Source organism: Eucalyptus grandis, chromosome 4 (genome assembly GCF_016545825.1).
Source record: "Eucalyptus grandis isolate ANBG69807.140 chromosome 4, ASM1654582v1, whole genome shotgun sequence".
Classification (NCBI taxonomy): Eukaryota; Viridiplantae; Streptophyta; class Magnoliopsida; order Myrtales; family Myrtaceae; genus Eucalyptus; species Eucalyptus grandis.
In genome coordinates, this window is record NC_052615.1 from 9,335,911 (window position 1) to 9,357,058 (window position 21,148).

General features: G+C 37.8%; 1 protein-coding gene across 1 annotated transcript; it reads right to left on the reverse strand.

The window, feature by feature from the left end:
- Window positions 1–410: 410 nt before the first annotated feature.
- LOC104440887 lies at window positions 411–1,546 on the reverse strand. The gene is made up of 3 exons (XM_010053874.3): window positions 1,377–1,546; window positions 1,100–1,246; window positions 411–907 (listed from the first exon to the last, which is right to left on the reverse strand). Exons 1-3 carry the CDS (start codon window positions 1,497–1,499, stop codon window positions 653–655), a joined length of 525 nt encoding a protein of 174 aa, XP_010052176.1. The 5' UTR covers window positions 1,500–1,546; the 3' UTR covers window positions 411–652.
- Between the last annotated feature and the right edge of the window lie 19,602 nt (window positions 1,547–21,148).

Here is a 21,148-nt window from a genome sequence, read left to right on the forward strand (position 1 = left end):
AGCAACAAGAGCCATTCATGACAAATTTCGAGTAAATAAATACGAAGTTAATTTCGCTTTCCATTTTTGCCCAATATTATTGACTGAAGTTTTTAGCTCTCTTAAGAGGTGATGATTCCCCCGTTCAAAATAGACAATATAGTAAGGAGAATTAACAATATATGTTCTCTCTCCCGAACCTTTCACCTAGAGATTGAGTGAACTCTAATCGTGCGAATGCATATTTCTTGCTTTAGATGAATTTTTAATCGATCTGATCAATCACAATCGTTAAAAGTTTGAATTGTTATCGTATGTGGATTGACAACCGGATGATATGGTCCATTCAACCTAGTTCTCACCAAAATCACTCTCTATGAACTCAAAAAGACGGGAAAAAAAGCGAAACAAAAGAAACGAAGATTGAAAAAGAAGAAGAGAAAGAACTGACTTTAGTAGCCATGGACTTACTGGCAAATACAAGAGATGCAAAATTACTACAAGATATTGACGCGTGGTCACGTATCATTTGTTCATTCTCGTCGCCAAAGGACATGATTCGTGTCACAACAAATGATACAAGGCCACGTAGAATTTTTTGCTTGTCAATACTTGTAAATATTTTGTTTCTATAGCATATTACTTAAATCCCCGGAAGATCAATAGACTAAAGTTAGGTCACAAGATCTTCTCCAACTTGCTTCTCAATAGCTTTAAGAATTGCTTGAGCGACATCACTAGCCTCCAGGGCTTGATCTTGAGCAACAACCAGAGCTTCCATAGAGAAAAAATGGTCGCAAGAAACCGTAGCTTGCAAAACATCAAGACCCATTTCCTCTAGGACTTCCAAGATTGAAACAAGCCCATCTTCTCTTCTCTCACATTCGACTTTCACTTCGAATTTGTCCCCAATTTTTTGTACCTTCACCTGTTGAAAACCCATTTGAAGTAAGACTTGGAGTCTCCATGACTTCAATATCAGGCATTAGAGCAATGCTAAATAGACACTAACTCATTCAGGTTCTCTTATTTAAAGATGTTCTAATAGATTTGGCCTACAAAAATGACGACCACAGACCAATTTGAGTACTCTCATATGTAGAGAGAGAGAGAGAGAGACCTTGGGTTCCCTCATATTCTCGAGGAGGAGTAGGCATCGTTTCTTCACAGCTATAAGGTTTGAGTACTCTCTTCGGATAGCTTCCAACTTGAGCTTGAGCTTGCATATGTTGGTTAAATAATCCGAAACCAATGAACTCTTCCTTACCTTCACATCATTAGCAAGAAGGAAAGAGATTGTGTCACAGCACAAGCATCAAAACCTACTTCATACAAGTAAACATTTAAGAGAATGAACAAAGAAAAAGAACTTTGGCACTATTTTCACCATCACTCACAGATTTTGAGTTGGCTAGGATTTGTAAGATCTGAAGCTTTCTCCTCCTCAACGCAAACCTCTTCCTGATCCTATGGGTATTGTTGGCCAACTTCTTCCTGATCCTATGGGTATTGTTGGCCATCTCTCTCTCTCTCTCTCTCTCTCTCTCTCTCTCTCTCTCTCTCTCTCTCTCTCAAAAATTTGAATGTGGTAAGATGGACTTAAATAGCACGTGGAAGGAATGAGAGGGTACGCTTGTAGAGATAGGTGTGTCTTGGGATCCTTCAACTAGACATGCTACTATACCCTTGTCTTATATGAAAGTGGAGTCTGCCAATCGAATTATTTAATTTAAAGGAGATAAAAAGAAAAACACGAGATAGTAAAATAAACAGCTATATATTATAGTCACAAACTGTTTCTTACTGAATTCCTTGGCTTACCCGTGAAAATGCGAGAACTTCTAATGTTAATTTGTTATTTTAATTATAGAAATGAGAAACTTCCACATTCGACCAAACAATAGAATCTTGAAGAATGTTCGTCATGTGTATAGTTCCCACCTTGCATGACAGCGAATATTTGCTGAATTATATATATGTTTATAGACACTTTCTTTTTTTTTCTTTTTCTTTTTTTAATAGGGTGTTCTTTTGGCTTTATTTTTTTTATCCTGATGTGGGTACAATCACCCCGTGACGCATATGCGTCCTTTGTGTTTGAATGTGTCTTTTCTCTCCTTATTCCGTGAAAAAACAATAAAGCCACTGCCATGGGCAGCTTCACTTCATCTTAACGAAATTACATTTTTGCCATAATTCACTTGCATACATCATCTTCTTTGTCCATTTATCACTTTATATTTATCACATCCGCTTTATTCCTAACATTCATGGTCATTCTAAAATGAATTTGTTCACGGAGATTGTTCAATATAGGCATCGGGTTTTAGTGTTAATGAGGTCAACTTGACAAGATACTTGAGTAGTTCAAGTTCGAGCTCAACTCCATTCCAATCTTGAATAGTCCTCGAGTCAAATTAGCCACTCAGTAATTCGGCTAGGTTTGGTTTTAGGGCGAGAGATGAAAGACGTTGTGTAAGAATTATAATCATCAGTAAAACCAAAGAAAAGACATTTCGCTGTCAAACTCGCCAATCAGTGAACTCTTTTTGCATGGGCAAGAAAGGAAAGAAGAAAGTGATAAAACTGGAGGACAGTCAGTAGTGATCAAAGAGAGAGAGAGAGAAGACACTCGAGAGTTCACGGGCCTCTCGTTTGGTTCCTCCTTGTCTGCTGTACGAACACCGAACAAGAACCCAAAAAAAGCCAAGAGAGACACGCAAAAACACTCTGTGCTCCTGGCCGATCAGGGGCAGCGCTAGTGGCCGCGGGTCACATGCTCTGACGATCCTCATCTCCTCCCCCCTCCTGTTTTATTCCTCATCTCCTTCCCTTTTTCCTCTTCTGGGGCTCTGGGGTCCCCCGAGAAAAATATGCTCTCTTTTCAAAACCATCCTTTCGCTCTGCAACAAACTCAAACCCCACCCACCTGCATTATGCTTGCTTGCTTGGCTCCCCTTGGCTTTGTCATGCTCACGTATGTAGGAACAGGGCTGAATCGGGTTTGGGACGACTGACGCCGATTTCGATTCCATATTTGATAAGTCTCATAGTACATGGATATTCAAAACCCGTCCAACATGAAAAGATTTGTCCTAGGGCATTTTTGAATATCATTGTAAAGGTATATAATAGAGTCACTTTAATCAATCTTAGTGCTTTGATATTAGATGTATTAATTTGAATTTTGCAGCATAGTTTTGAAAGAGTAAAATTCCTTTAGTTAATATACTAACTGAACCATACCCAATCACTGCGTTGACTTCTGTAAGTTTAAGGATAAAATCCTCTAAATTATAAATGGTAACTATATGGAATTTACCCCTTTATAATATCTGCTTAACTTATCAATACCATAACGTCAGCATTCGAATATCTGCTTAGCTTATATTTCCTTTCTACTCTCTCTATCCAATCCCCAAAGTTGCAGAGCCTGCCATGCCACCTGCTGCCGGTCCATTACCGCAATTGTGACCTCTGCCACCGCCACGCCACCACCAAACCTTGTACATGATGTAGGCGGCCGCTTCCCCAGCCCTCTTCTTCGACTCTCCATTATCTCTGTTTAACGTCCGATCAATGGTTAGACCCCGGACCAGAGGTCAAAGGCCTCGGAGTATGAGGTTTTGGAGATCCTATTTTGAGGTCTTTGACCTCGGATTTGAGATGTGAAGGCGGATCCATGAGGATGGAGGATGTATTGAGAGAGACAAAAGAGGGTAGTGGCCATGTGTTCATGAACCGGAAGATATATGTACACACAATAATGCTATGAGCTATATTTACCTTCATCCGTGGTTGGAGGAATCCTTCAACTAGCCATTTGATTGGTTGTTTACGCATGTAAACATCACCCACATTGTATTTAACTAAGATAAAACGTGAATGATATTTATAACTTGTAACCCATTAAGTAAAAGCATCACTGAAGGATATAGGTCTTGTTGTACAATGAATGAAAAACGTCTTGGGTCTACACACCGTTATACTACAAATTCTACGAAAACGCGTGTTGCCATGATTAACTGTCAAAATTATTGGTACTTGGATTTAAAAAAAAAAAAATCTTATCAATTAAAATAATAAGTTTGGCATGGGAATATTTTCCACTGCACAAAAAAATCTTATATTCAATACAAGCAATTTTCTTTTAGTATAGGATATCGAAACTGCCTTCTCAACTTGAATAATCTCTAGTTAATGCAAGCAACTTGTCCACATACATTGAACGGGACTCTACCTATAGAATGACAAGCAAAGCCCTCAAACATACATTGTATGGGAAACATTTGTGACCAATCGAACCAAAAATTTGCCTCACCCAAATTAAGTGGTAATCACAACCTACCCCCTTCCAATTCAATTTAATCCTTTTTTATAATTTTTTATATTATATGTACATATTTATCTACAAAGAGCCTGCATGGATTTGGAAAATGTGATGAGGGAAGAATGGAATTTTCTCTTTATGTCCATGAACGGGTCCCGCAGGAAATAGGTTAGTGTTTTACAGCTGCTGCATGCTTCCGGATTTTCCTCTAATGGCATAGTACATGGAGGGAGTTACGTATACCTTGAAGAATACGTAAGAAACAGTAATATTGGGTTTTGGGCATATAAGTTTCATCTGGAAAATGACAATCCAATCTTATCACCCGTACATCTTATTACAATGACAAGACCCATCGACTTTCGATGTTTTTCTGTTCGTTCTTCACAGGTTGAACAACTCAAACGGCAAAAAGCAACGTTGGCTTTTAGCAGCTCAGCATCGTTCCTTAAATCACTCTATTTTCAAAGTGTTCTGTTCTCACGCCCTGCGCTCTATATACACTGACGGGAGGTAGGGTTTGCTGTCTAGTGTGTCCCCTGCTTTTCTGATGTTTCAACGTTGTGTGTAAGAAGCTCCTCCAGCTTTCAAAATTTCTTTGGCCATTTGTGTTTATTTGATCTCTCTCTCTCACATTCAGCTGGTGATGGGTTAACTTTTTGGTCTAATTTTGTCTTCTTGCTCATGATCTCTTTGCTCTTTCCCAGTGAATCCGGAGTCACATGAGCATACTGGAAATTGCGAAAAGTAGGACGCTCTTCAAAAAGTGGGATTTGTTTAAAACACACGGCCACGGGCTTGTCTTGAGCGTGTTGCGTTTGGTTTCTAGCTAGGTCAAGGAAAAGGTTTGGAGATTAATGATATTTCACCTTAATTCTCAATTTGACACTCCCTGTTGTGTTTCTCACTTGCTCGAAGGGTGAATTTGAATTACTATATTTGCACGTTCTCTTTATATCATTTTTCAAAGCATGAAACTATGCGTGCTCCGGTAATGGTGTTCTTGGATGATGAATTATTTCATAAATAGTTAAGGTTAGTCGAGTGCTAAAAAGGTCATTTACTTGTATATGCCAGTTTTACCCATTGGATAATGCTTGTCTTTTAAAGGGGAAAATTGTTCACAAAAAGTTTTAAATTATTGTACGGTAGCATATTCAGTCCTAAACTTTTGAATCTGACAAATTCAATCATAAACATTTTGACGATTTATCAATGTAATTCTTCCTACCAAACTTAGTCCAAAATCACTAATGTGGTCATTGGCGATGTACATGGTACGGTCGACATTAACGTGACTAATTTTTTATAATTTTATAATTATTTTATAAATTTTATGATTTTTTTTTTTTTTTGAATTCATTGTTTATATTCTCATAAGGCTCATTAGGGTCTTGGCAATGACTAGCAAGGGTCACTAGCCTCAAGAGAGGGCTTGCACGCTCTTGCCCATAGCTAGATTTGGCCAACCCTTCCAAATCAAGGCAAAGGCCATGAAGCCCTTGCTGCAACTCTCACTGGCCATCACTAAAGCCCCAACCCCCCCCAAACAAAAAACACCAACCGGAAGATGAATGGGGAACAAAAACAGAATAGGAAAAGATTATACAAATAATGAATATATTTATACACACACATTAACGTTAGTCATACTACGTAGAACGGCTAATGGTAACATTAGCGATTTCCGATCAATTTTGGCCAGAATGATTATATTAACAAATTATCAAAAGATTTGGAGTTAAATTGGCGAAATTGAAAAAATTAAGGTTAAATTGCCATTTGTAAAGTAAATTTTAGACTTTTTGAATAATTATCTCTCTCACAAAGTATGAAAATTATAATGTATTGTCTGTTGAACTTTTACGGTAGAGAGCTCGAGTTATATTTGGAGGGCGGGGGTAGGGATCCCTCCTCTCCACGCCTCACTGCCAATTCTATCTACAGGCTTGCCTTTCGTGAAAAACTCCCATTACTTTTCGAAAACGAAAGCTTGAAACTTTGGTACGAAATATAACGAGGTGATTAAATTAAGAAAAACTCTTACAATTCTAATAGTAAAACCGAATGATTGAGTTTTTCCGTATCTAATAAAGTCAAAAATAGCATCTTTACATCATCGATATTATCACTTTTTTGTTGTTTAGCAGCCGGTGGTGTCTGGGCAAGCATTAGTTTCATGATCTACAAGATACCCCAAATTAAGATGATTCACGTTTAAAACAAATTCAAGAAAACAAAGAAGGTGCGTTCTTAGCATAACTTAAAAGACTACATTTGAGGTCTCATCCAAACCTCAGGATCCCTCACATGTAAAACAATTAAAGAGTAAAGCCTGGTACAAGGCTCAAAAAAACATATTGTACCAACAATGATAAATAAACATACAGGTACCGAAACGTTAAAATAAAGATAGTAGTCCGACACCCCATCACATTAGTGGACATGTGCAAACAGGTCCTATTGGCATGCAAAAAAAAAAAAAAGATTCAAGAAAACTTAGAAGGCAAGGTATGCTCTCTTCTTTTTCAAGGCATATATAAGATTGGGAATTTATATATGGTATACCATCAAAATAATTTTGTATACAAATGACAACGCTCATCTATTAACGTGACAAATTTATTTATGAAAATTAACAGTTATATAGATGTTAGTATTTGAACATTATTTATGTAACTATTTTTCTTTACACTGCAAATTAAGAGTCTTAAGTTTTTTGGATTCCACATCAAGAGTGTTAAAGTTTTGATTGACGTCTTCTTTTTTTATGGAAACCAAGATTCCATTTGTATGGGCCAATTTTCCCCCCTTTTTTTTGCCCTTTTGTCTCTTATTTTCAAGTAAGAGACGGAGCTTTCTCCCCATGCCATTTCATATAAATACCAAAAGAGTGACTTAGTGAGATAGTGTGATCCACTAAGCCATCCTCCAAAGCCAGCCACCATGACCACCATCTTGCAAGTTTATTTTATCATTTTTACACATATTCACCCCCTCTAGGTGTTCATACTAGTACTCTTAGTATACCATCAAAATAATTTTTTATACAAATGACAACGCTCATCTATTAACGTGACAAATTTATTTATGAAAATTAACAATTATATAGATGTTAGTATTTGAACATTATTTATGTAACTATGTTTCTACACTGCAAATTAAGAGTCTTAAGTTTTAAGTGTTAAAGTTTGTCGTCTTCTTTTTCCAAGGTTCCATTTCATATAACCCTTGCCACCCATCCTCCACGCCCAGCCACCATGACCACCATCGCATCATCATCATCATCATCATGTGTGTGTAGTCGTTGCTTGCCAAGATCAAAGCAGCGTTGTCAACCATCGATGACCTTGCATGGTGGTGGTACCCCTCCGATTTGAGGTCCGTGACCATCCATGACCTCATGTCAGGATGAGAGAAAGTATGACAACTAAATTCTTAGTGAATGGTTAAATTATTTTGTTTAATGTTGTGTTGAGAAATGGGATTTGGTTGAGTTGTTGAATGGTTAAATTAATTTTCCTACCTTTAGATGAATTATTTGCCGAAACTTTATTTTTTTCCGAGTCAAAAAGCATAGCACAGGTGGCTCCCTATGGCCCATGTTTGACAAGTGGAGTGTGACTATTCAAACGTGCATGGGTCCACCGCCAAAGAAGTTTGCGCATTCAAGATGAGTTGTGGATTCTTGAAATTGAGAGAATTGGCGAGAGAGAAGAGTTTTCTACTTAGAAACATAAAGGAGAGAGAGACCCTAAGAAAAGAAAATAAAAGAAAGGAAAGAGAAAAGCGAAGCTCGTCCGTGAACACACGGAAAAGAAATCGTACAGAGGATTGAGTAAGCTTTGCACGTACACGCTTTGAACTTCTAAGTAAGCCGAATCAACTGAAATTGTAACTGATAAGTATTCAAGCCTATTATTCATTTAATCGGAGTAATTTTCAAAATTAGATTTCAAATTTCGAGTTTTGTGAAAGTTGAACTGCGAGATTCGATTAAGTAGCTATTGAGCTTTAGATTTATATGTAAATGGTAAACAAGGACATCATGGAGCTATGGGATTTAAGAACATTGATTTCGAAGTACAATTTGATCAAAAATAAATATTTGATATTTTGCATTTGAATTACGCGTAGTGTACAATACGCGCATACGCGTAATGAAGAAAGATAAACGATCGTGATAGACAAGTTTTTTCATTATCGTGTAGTTGTCATTTTTATCAATGAATAATCATGATAAGTCAAGTCATTTGTTTGAGTAGTATAACTTGATTTTTTACATCATGTTTTGATTAATTAATAGGAAAACGAGTGTATCGACTTGAGTAACTATTGTAGGTTGTTTTTCAATTTTTCCAAGTAAGTAGAGCTATTTCTTCTATAAATTTCTAAACTAATGTCTTAAAAGCAATACATATTTGATATACTATGAGTTATGAAATAGTATGTTTGTTACAATCATTTACTACATTTTAGTATTTGTGAATGGTTTGTGAAATGTTTTCAAAATTGTGGTTCAAAAGGTTATATATATAAACCTAATTGACGAAATGAATTCCAAAGTGTTATGAGAAATGTTTTGTGAAAATATATGTATTCAATTTGATAAGCGAAGTTGAGAATATTATATTTTTGATTTACGAAACCTTGTTTGTAAAATAATTACAAAAAGCTCTTATCTTGACTTTGAGTATGGTTGGTGAAAGGATATATATGGATTTGTGAAATGCTTTATAAAATGCATTTTATTGATAAATTGAATTGTGAAAGGTGATTTGTTTTAATGTAAAACTGGTTTATCAGATCAATTATGATTTTATGGGATAATTGGAGAATGAGATTTATGCTAATGTCGCTATGATTAGAACTGGGGGTGTGCATGGTCTGGGCAAGCAGTTCCCAACCTAAAACCGGGAACCGCCCACTAAGGACCGATTCCAAAAAATTGGAACCAAGAACCACCCGTTAGTTGCATAGATCTACCCGAGAACTAGACCGCCGATTCAGTCCGGTTCCCGGGTGGAATCCATAGAACCAATCTCACCAATAATAATATTTTTTCCAAATCCCACCGTGAGTACTCTTCATATCAAGTGATATTTTTCTTTAAATCGAACCGACTTAATTAAGGGTACCATTTTTCTTTATTTTATTGGAAAACACTACCAAAGAAGAGAAATAGGTTTTTTTTTTTATTTATGAATCATTTCAGTTGAAATCTAAAATATTTTTAAGTTCAAGGTTCTATATGATTGTTATAAGTAGATTGTCTTTTCCTTTATCCCCCAACAGTGCTCAATCTCTTACAACATTTGCTTTGCTGAATTCTTTCTATAGAAACAATTCCACCTACACTCCACATATTCTTGAACACAATGTCCTATGTGAGTCTCGGAAGTATCCTTTAAATGAGCCATTTGTTGAGTTGCTGAAAGGCAACTTACACACTTTACTAAATTCTTATAAAAACATGGAAACTGTAAGAGAAAATGGAGCCCTAAAATTTAGGTTTGTTAATTAGTAATTTCAAATTTATTTTAATATTAAAAATTAATATATTATTCTAATTATAATCGGTCCGGTCCGGGTGGGTGGATCCACTCATGGAACCGGGAACTGGATCGATACCCACTGGTTCCCATAAATTGGAACCGGGAATTGGACCGGTTCCCTTAAGAACCACCGGATTCGAGCGGTTCTAGTCCGGTTCCGGGCGGTCCAGGCGGGTCCCAATTCTTTTGCACACCCCTAATTAGAACCCATTGAGGGGAGAGTATGCATATTATTGTCAAGACATCCTTCTAGATCAAACCATCAGCTGATATAGGTGGTAAACCTAGCCAAGTAGGGTGAATTTGGTCGCTTTTGTCACGGGCGCTAAGCGTAACCATAATTAGATACTAAGCATTAAATTTTTAATTGGAATGGACCATCAACATGTCATCAATGAGATTAATCAATGATTTAGACCATTGATGATTAATTTGTTATTGTGAGGTGATATTGTCATTATTCTCATATGTAAAAAGGTTATTGGAAGAATATTATCTACTTGATATTTCACATATATGGTACTCTAACTTTGGGATGATGAATGATGATATTGTTTATGCATAGTAAATGGGATGATGAATGATGATATTGTTTATGCATAGTAAATGTACAATCTGGCTTTAAAAAGATGTATTACTCTCTAAGTTATTGTTGTTTATTTATTTCATCTTATCATGTTTTTCAAGTTTTTATTAGCATCATGCAGGATGAGAGTGCTAATAGCAGAAAACTTGTGGTAGTCAAATTTTAGGTGTATACATACATATTATGAGATCATAGAAACTTTGATATGTTGATTTGAGTTTGAGACTCTATCTTTCAGGTGGAGAGAAGAACGGCCATGTCTATAGTGTGACAGAAATAAGTTGGATTCTAGCAAAGAGAGAGACCCCACGAAAATGTCAAAAAAGGTGCAATGGCACCAAAGAAAATAGAGTTGGCATTGTCGGGGCTATTGAAAGGAGAAAATGTTCAGTCCCACACTCATGGGCAAACTCCAATAGGTGTGGTTTGTCGGGAAAACTCCCTATTTTATATTAGTAATTCCAAAAATATCTTTGATTTAATATCTATTTGATAATTGTAGATGTTCTTCATGCTAAAGTAATGGTAATTCCAAGAAGACTGTGATAGTATCGTTGGTCTTCGTGAGTACAGTAAAGGACATTACAAGGATGAGGATCCTGACACGAGGACTTTGAGGTACCAAAATCATGTGGTCATCTAAGTAAAGTCTTTATGTACTGGCATGCTTAAGAGGATCATTGAATAATGGATCACAAGTTGTTGTGCAAGGAATACGGTGGACAACAACGACAAAATAATGACAAGGCACGTACTACTATCAAGTGATAAGGAGCAACGTATCAGGCAAATATCAATTCCTAGAAGGTGATTATCAACCTTTCATCTTAGGATGACCATTGAACAAGAAGAAAATAGCTGTTAACAAACTCGGAATCCATGGCAAAAGTATTGGAGATGAGTCAAGTTATATAGCCGATCCGAATCAGCAATTGCTCTAATCAACTCTCGACAGCTCTTAACTTTCGAGAAGCGTCTCTAATGGTTGTATTGGAGGATGAATGTGTATATGTAAAGAGGATCGAGATAGCTAGAAGGGGTATGATGGAAATTGAGAAAGTTACTATGTTATTATCGTCTATTTTTCTATCTCGGACAAACTATGCTATTACCTCTTTTTTTTGGATTATGCTACTATCTATTTGATATTCTTTCTATCAATGAGTCCTTGTTGCGTCGTAATCAGTGATGAGAGATTTGTACAAGTGTGATAGAAGTACTTTTGTTATGATAATGTGATTTATTGTGTGATAAAAATCGTACTTGTTGACTATAACATCTCTTAAAGATTATTAGTGGATTCCAGCCATTATTAAGCATGTTAGTGTGGAGAGTGGATATAGACTATACGATAAAATTGAACAACTATAAATTGTTATGTGTTATTTTCTATCTACTCATTATTACATATAACTATTTGATAGAAGTAATTACATGTCTAGTACTTTCAATCTATTTCTTCATACATTGCTAGCTTCCACGAAATTTTGTTAAAGTTTTCAGATAACCTGTTTACCCTACCCCTTTTAGGTTTATTAGAGAGAGGGATTTGGGAGATTTTGGATCTAGGGTGATGCTGATCATATTTCATAAAATGCTGAGAAGTTACAATTAAGTTGGAAATTGGAAATTGTCCATAGTTAGGGGATCGCTATAGATATAATCGATAATTAAAAAAGGATTATTGTACTTCTTGACTTTCTAGTGTGTTACTATAAATTGATATTTATATCCAAACAGAAGAAATCTAATAAAACAAAGAAAGTCGATATTTAAATAACAAAAATATCGAAAAATATCACTATTATCTACGAATATGTCTAAAGACATTCTCTAACATCATCCAAATTGAGGTGGAAGTAATACTGATTTTGGAAATAATGTCTTCTAATACTGTTGATGCTTAAAGTCAAAATAATTTATAGATACGAAAAGTAACAAAATTGACATGCAGACACTCCCACTTTGTGTGAGCTTGACATAACCACATCAAATATATCATTGTATTGTCGTTGTTATAGTTGGGGCGAATAGCAGCAGAAGTTAGACTAACTTTTGACTAACTTGGGATAGCACCAAATTTCCAATACCATCAAAAGTCGCACCACCTCTTGACTAACGTGGGCAGCATCACAACGGTTGTATTTCCGGGTAAAATTTATCGGTTTTACACTTCCAATCATGTGTACGTCCAAACCTTACATGAAGACAGATAGAACATGGACATAACCATGTCAACACTAGATGTGGACGTGACCACATCGACTAGAGAATTGGCGCAAGGTTAAACCAATGAGGAATGCCCAAATTGCCAATAAGATTACATTGCTGGAACATCATTGGACAAGACAGAAGATATTGAGAATCGATGTTGAGAGAGAGATTGGCAGTAATTGAAAAAGAGTGTGATTCGGATGTGATATGCACCTGGTGCTGAGAATTGCTAGTTTTGATACCAATTTAGAACCCACAATAAAGAATAGAATTATCGCGTTCTTGACTATCTAGAGTGTTATAATTAAGAGGCAAATATACCCGAACAATATGCACATGAAAGGAAGTGTTCTGCTTTTACAAAGAAACTAGATATCATTAATATGTAAATAGTAAGGTAAATAAGAACCTCAAAAGTTCGAACTCAAGACCTCTTCCTCTGATATCATTTGAGATTTTGTATTACCGTTGCCAACTTTTTTAGAGTTTAAGTTATTGGGTTAATACAGGGAAAAACCTCAAACTGGTATACATAAGATAAATTTATCTCAAACTAGTACATTTGTAACTAATTTACTCCAAATTAATTTTTTTGACCATGAAAAACCCTTCACTAATACACATGTGATAAATTTATCTCAAATTAATTTTTTTTTACCATGAAAAATCTCCTACAATACATCTGTCATAAATTTATCCCAAATTAATTTTTTGACCCTCTGTTAAATTGGATTAATATCACAAAATATCACAAAACTGGTACATATATGACAAATAAAGGGTAAAAATCCAAATTGGTATACCATCAACTCCCACCTGTTATCTAACTAAGCAATTTGGCACTAAAATTTGACAAAAACTAACATAAGGAAAATTTATCACAAGTGTATCAATTTAAAAAAAAAATTTTTGTGGCAAAACATTAGTTTGTGGCAAATTTGTTATAGGTGTATTGGTTTTGGATTTTTCATGGTTAAAAAATTAGTTTATGATAAATTTGTCGCAGTGTACCAATTTAAGATTTTCGTGACATTAATCCTAAGTTATCAAATTGAGGCATAGTTTAATATTTCTAACATTAGGAGACCCTTCACTACAAATATCGAGTTGCTGCGGCTTAAAAGAATTTGGTTTATAATAGAAAATGAAAGAAACTAAAATGGTACATAATTACAAATCTTGTATTTTGGCATACAGTAAAAATTGGTAATTCTCATCAATTAAGGTACAGTCGGGTAAAAGTATCGCCTGAGCACGGTTTTTCATCAAACAATCTCGAAGCAGTGCAGCCAAACAATCTCTCATCGACTAGATCACGTGGCCTTGAGGTGAGTCCCACGTATCTAATGGTTGATGTGCACTGGATTCGTATGAGCTATGCAAGCACTTCTCCACCTGAACCCTACAGAAAAAGGAATAGAAGTATCACCTGAAAAAGAATAGATTACGATTGAGCTAGCTTTCAACTAATGGGCCATATTCGACGCTCAATAACGGTCATTCACATCATTTAAATAAATCAATTTTCTAAATCAATGTGCACCTAGCATTGTATTATGAAGATAGCACAATGCAACTAACGCTTCTTGCTTTCTGAATGAACCAGTTCTAAGATCCTGATCTCACATGCATCAAGCATGCTTTTTGCGAAATCTCCGACATTTTGTCACTCAAATAGCAAGAGAATTTCGGTCTGGACGAATCTTGAAAATTTGATCCTTGGTGAGTGACACCATCAAAGCTGTTAAAAGCTCTTTAGGCAAGAACTACACGAACTAAATAACTACGTTATACATAGAAGAGCACACCTACAGCCCGTTCTCTGGTCAGGTCCGTCAATCGCAGTACGAAGTAAGAGAATGCGATGTTGCCGTTCTAGGTTTTGTGCAGGTGAATGGCAGGGCAATTCTCCTTTGGCAAGAGACAAGGGTAATCTGCACTTGCATGCATTGCATGCCCTCTCCTGTCTCGCCAAAGGAACGCTGCCATCCACACGCACGTCTCTCCCTCTCTCGGCCGCGCCCGAGTCGTCTCGCTGCACTTGACCGAACGTCGAAGTTTCGCTTTTATACAGAGAGCATTGGCATCGGAACATGGACATTCCAATTGAAAGGGAATGGCATATGCCAGTATAATTCTACTCGAGACAGGTTCTTCTTGTTGCGATGAAATGAAATGGCTCGATAATGGTCCCAATTCCTTTACGCACCACCACTGTCCCTTTACAGAAAGTTGTGGCAAGCAGAGAGCATAAAGCCTTTTACGTGTCACATTGATGTAAATTTGGAGATATGTCATATATACCATCGTTCAAGAAGGGCTCTTTATGTGCACAGATGAGGACATTTTGTCCCAAAATCGTGGTACACGACTCCAAAATAAATTGGATCGACACACTTCTAGTCCCTGAAGTTCTATCCCATGTACAACATGTTTGTCCCTCTACTTTCAATTGAGTCCGTTATATCTCTGAAAGTTTGTTTCATGTACAATGCCATCACTCAATTTTCCATTGGCTCCATCAGACTCTAAACTTTTGTTCAATATTCGGCATCGCCCTTCTATTAAGTATTAGTAGTAAACAATCTATGGAGATAGACACCTGGGAAGAAAATTGTACTCACAAATATTGTTCGCATAACAGTCACTTGAAACTGTAAAAAGTAATGGGGATTTGTTTTCAAAAGTAGCATTTTCACCTTAACTTTTCTTTCCCTATAATCATGTCCTAACCTGCCAAATCCTCCTCTTCAATGGTGCTTTTAGGCTTACTTGGCACTACATAGTTCCCATAAATACAAGGACCGGAAAACAACATTAGAACCTCTGCTAATAAAAAGATGAATAAAAAAATTTGGTTATTATCTTTAGAGGCATATAAAGCAATCAGCCCTTTGTTCTCCATCCTCCTGCACAACCTTGATTGAAAGCTTGAGTAAGTAATGTCATTTTTTCATACTTGATAATACCTTTTTTTCCGAATTTAAACATTTTGGACAAATAAAAAAAAAAATCTTCAAATATTCCAAAATATATAATTAAACTAATCAATAGTTCATGGATGACACCGTATAAAGGCACAAAATTCAAGGACCTAATTCAAATAATTGAAAGCTTAAAGATAATATCACACGCTACATAAAGTATTAACAAGTATTAGTGTCGTTATTCCAAAATAAAATAAAGTTTCGGGATATCTCGTGTTGCCCTTTTATTAAGGCTCGCCAAAAGCTTGCAGGAGCATCCTGGAGGAAGTTGACAAGGCATATCGTGCCCCACCAGAGAGTCTAGTGCTTAATGCAATTCACTGTTTATTCACGTTTGAGGATCTCCATTTAGCCCACTACTCTAGAGAACAAAATAAAATAGTGTATTGAGTAGCTAAAACCCAAAAGGGTCGACATTCGTAAAAATTATATTGAATTATCTATCACGACGAGACTCGAATTCGAAATCTACCAGCCTACCAAAGCATGAAAGTACTCACAATATGCATCTCTAGAAATAGACACGCGCTTCTCCAATATTTATCCAGGGAGTGTATGATGGAAAACTACAACACCCGCAAGTGATTTAGGCGGGTGTTCAAACATAGAAGAATATTTCACTAGTTCGTAACAGTCGTTGCATAAGATGTCTATTAGAGATAAATAGAATGCGGCATTTGGAATATTACTAGGTAGATAACACGAACTTTATTTTGGTAAAAGCAAAATATACGTGTTTAGCCTTCAAGACATCCCCAATCTTCAATCCTTTGGGTCACTTCAAGAGACAAGGACCTGATGCCCGATGGACATGTGCGACCATTGCGATGGCCCGATATGCAATCACCTTCTGTAGGAATTAGTCGGTTATTAATCGGCGCCGCATACCTCAATCGTCATAAAAATGTGTAATAAACTTGCCTAACAACAATTCACTTGACCCGACTTTTGTCGACCAATCAAGGGACGTTTTGTCTTGGACTTTTTCCACGGGTCAATCCACAAAAATAAATTGGCCAATCAGCTCGATTACCCCAATTTGTTAGATAAAGAAATTTGTTTGTTCTCTGCATGCAAACGTTTGACTCTCTCTGGGCGTGACCTATCAATGCTATCATAGAGAAACTGTCAGGCCCATAGCCTTGTAACCTGCGGTTGCATAAATGGTGTGTGAGTGCCACACTTAATGGGGAGTCCCTCTTTCGGCAATTGGCAATGCCTTGGCCCATATGATGTGTGTCCACTGGTTAGCCCAAAAGAGATTTGCTCTGAAGTTCACTCATGCCAAGCGACCTGCATATATATTGGTTGCATTCTCCACAAGCGACCTGCATATATATTGGTTGCATTCTCCACAATCACTCTCTCTCTCTCTCTCTCTCTCTCTCTCTCTCTCTCTCGATATTCTGTATTATCGCATCTTGGGTTTTTCATTAGAACCAAAAGTATTTCAGACAATATATGACTTGATTGCATTCATTTCTCATTGATGAATAAAAGATTTATCGCATCGATTGTCTTTCGTACACACAATTTAAGACTTGATTGCATTATGGGATGTTACCGTTTTTGAAAGAAAAATTCAGGATTTGAAGTGACCCAAATAAAAAATGTTTAGGACTTGAATATATTTTATATATTATCTTTAGGACTTTGTGTATTTTTGTTGGACGATACATATAAAAGTATGCTCGGACAAATTAGTCCATGAATTCAGAATCACTTGCGACATGAAAGAATTGTCCAATGAAAAAGAATGTCTCAACAAAAAAAGGGAGGGGGGCTATTTCCACCCTCATTCCAGTTAAAACGCTCCTTTTTTTCAGTAAATTTACTGAAATACCCTCCCCCTCTCCCTCCCCCACCCCCTCCCCCAAATTCTCTCTAAATTATTGTTTTTTCATTTATCTTGCAAACCCACAAAGGGTGCGTTTGGATGGGCATTTAGAAAGTTCCCATTCAAACCCCAGTTCCCTTTCACCTCCAAATGAGGTGTTTGGCAAATTGTTTTTAAGGGCTTTCAGTGAAAGTCAATCTTGGGAATCTTTCCAAAGCTCAAGGTAGATGGAGACCAAGGAGACCAACTTGAACTTTCAGCATTTTCATAATGCTGAAGGACTCATTTAAAGAAAATAGTAAGTTGCCTATTTTACCCTCAAAACTTTATTGAAAAACCACTTTTGCCCATTTTGAAAACGAAAAAAACTACCTTAAATTTTTTCGTCTCTATCAATTTCAAATATGAATGTCAAATGACACCCAGCAGGATTTTGTCTTATCATGTATCCTATTATCATTTACCTAGACAAGGTCATTAATCTTAATTTGTGATCTCATATTTTAATCACAAAAGTTACATAAAAAATTTTAAAAATTTCTAGTTATTACAGCTTATGAATACACAATTATAGCCAATTTTCAATCAAGTCATTCGAGAGAAAGTTTATTTCAAAACTGAAATTAAAATTTAATCTAACTATCTAGACAATTTAGACATTATGAGTGTTTTTTGGAATAAATTCATAATTTTTTTAAGTTAAACATCACTGATTTGTCCTTTCGTCTGAACTTTTTACATTTTAATATGAATTGCAAGATAGAGGTTAAAAAATTGTTAAACGGGGTTGTCACGCCCCGAGCCCCGAGACACGTGAACAACCTGCCATGGTCATGTAAATGCGACATTCCCAGGTAGTGTCGCCGACCCCAATTTACTTTTTAATGCGCAAGCGGAACATACTAAAAAATCCCTTATGAAAGCATACGGGATAAGACAGCAGAAACATCAACTCAATATCAAACAACATACTTTCATACATCATCATCATCACCCAGGTTTACGTACATCAACAGGATCCAGAGACTATGCACCAAAAATGGGTCAAAGTTTATGTGCATCAAAAAGGGGTTAGCCTACACAACATGGATCAGTCCGCCAAAAAAAGAAAATCCACGGTCCTAGGACTACTGGTCAGCCCCATTCGTCGATCCCACATCCTCAGGATCTGTCACCCAAGAGGCCGGGGGCGAGGCGTTGATCACTCCACCGCCAGGAAGATCCACCACGCCTTCACCCAAAATGGCATTCATCACAGCCAGCGGAATATCCATGCTATCCAGAGGGCCAACCCTAACGCCATCGACTCCAGAACGAAACCAAGCCCTAAACATGTACGGTACCCTGTTATGCACGTTCACCTCGACCCAGATGAGGGTCCTAACCAACTGATAGACCCAAGGACTCACGGGGTCAGGAGCACTCTCTGTCGTCTGGTCAATCTCCGTCGGCAGGCCACTCATCTCCGGGGGTCTCGCCATCTACGGTCCCGTAATATTTTTCCCCAAACTGGATGAGATTTTGTCTCAAAGCAAGTTCACCCTCCTAAACCCCTATTAGAAAGTAAATACGCCCCAAAGTAGCTTAGCCACGACATCAAGAAGACTTACCTCGGCTTAGCCCTCATCTGCAAGTTAGCACAATTTATATAATTTAACCACGTGCAATTCTAATAACTCAACAATGGAAGTACAATCACATCATCAGAACAGCTCAATCACGGGGATCGTCTCAGCGATCAATCGACTCGGCCAATTACATGTCATTCTAGTAAATCACCATCGCTCCCAATCTCGACCCTATAGGAAGGTTTAATAACCAAAGGGCAATCACGGCCCCACTCAACACGACCTGCAATTAGGTGGTAGTTCACGGCCTCATTAGGCACGACCTCTCATAGGTGGTCCATCACGGCCCTATTAGGCACGACTTCTCATAGGTGGTCCATCACGGCCTCACTGGGCACAACCTCTAATAGGTGGTCAATCACGGCCTCACTGGGCACGACATCTCCTAGGTGGTACATCACGGCCTCACTGGGCACAACCTCTAATAGGTGGTCAATCACGGCCTTACTGGGCACGACCTCTCCTAGGTGGTACATCACGGCCTCACTGGGCACGACCTCTCCTAGGTGGTACATCACGGCCTCACTGGGCACGACCTCTAATAGGTGGTCAATCACGGCCTCGCTGGGCACGACCTCTCCTAGGTGGTATATCACGGCCTATCTCCCATCAATTTCCACACTTAGGGTTTTCTAAAGAGTCCTCATAAATCGCAATCACACTCAAATCGTCACAATCAATCATCAATTTCAAATTCTACTACCACAGCAACGATCGGCATGAAATTCTGAGCAACTAGGGTCACAATAAATTTTTTGAGTTTTTTTTTTTAATAAATAATATTTTAATGAATTTCAGAATAAGATATATTATTAAATAATCCAACAATTTCGAAGCATTTATTTAAATCATAAATAAACTCCTTTAAGTCACATCAAGGTTTATTTTAAAAATAAACATACTTAACCATTAAACTAAGCACACTTTACCTTAAGTAATCACCTTAATATAATCCATAACTAATTAAGCCAATCTATCCACCTAATCTCAATCAACTTAAGCTAAACATACTTAAGGCATCATTAACTCGCTAATCGCGGATTAGTGAGGTAAACTCACCGGAATCGCTTTCGACGAGTCTCCCGGCGAAGAGCACGACGACGCCGACGACAAACTGAGCTCGAAGGGTGGCGGAACGGCGGCTGAACGGACGGACAAACGGCGGAGGAGAACCAGCGACAGTTTGAGTAACAACCGGCGGAGGCTTGAGCGGACGAACGGCGGTGACGGAGGGCTTCGGCGGCGGCGAACAGCAGCTGGTTGGGCGACGACAGTGCGGGACTCGCGGCAGAGACGGAGACGAGCGGCTCGGCGTGGGAGGGCGTGCGGTCGCGCGCGGGCGAGCGACGACGGCGACGCGAGCTCCGACGAATGGCGGGCGAGGCGGCGGCGACGGTTGAGCGGCAAAGGAGCGGACGGGGTCTTCGGCTTCTGCTGGCTTCTCACACACACCTTCTTCTCTCTCTCCTCCAAATTCAAAGGTTGAAAATGATGGGGACAAGGGGGAAGTGACATCCCACCTTTCCAAGACCTCATCTCCACCTTCCACTTGTCACCACCCTAGCCCATCTTGCCTCATCCATGACATCATAGGTGATGTCATCATCCACTAACTCCAAACCTTCCACAACCTTAGTCCAATAGGTTCAATTTCATTTTCCGCCGGGGTCCAAATCCTTGCACATCCAATTGCTTCAATTTCCATCAATTCTCTTCCAATTGAGTCAAAATTAAAGTCCACAAAAATTATCCCATGATCCTAATAAGATGTGTGACATGACCGAGCTTCCGACTTCTAAATTCAATCTCCATTTTTTCGGTTGAATTCAATCTGGTGCGATTTCAGCGCGCCTAATCCACTGAGTGGCTTTAAGGGAAATTTTCTTGCATCGACCCGAGGGTGATCAGTCCCCAAGTCTGACGTGGTAAAATTCCTTAATTACCTCACTCAATAGACTAGTTCCCTCGTGAGTGGCCAACTCGAGAGACGAACTATATGCACAATTGAATTGCCCGACTCAATTGATCAAAA

Coding starts and splice junctions, on each gene's coding strand:
- LOC104440887 (XM_010053874.3), bottom strand. CDS start 1,499: ATGGCCAACAATACCCATAGGATCAGGAAGAAGTTGGCCAACAATACC. Junction 1,247..1,376: donor TCCTAGCCAACTCAAAATCT/GTGAGTGATGGT, acceptor AATGATGTGAAG/GTAAGGAAGAGTTCATTGGT. Junction 908..1,099: donor AGAATATGAGGGAACCCAAG/GTCTCTCTCTCT, acceptor GGTTTTCAACAG/GTGAAGGTACAAAAAATTGG.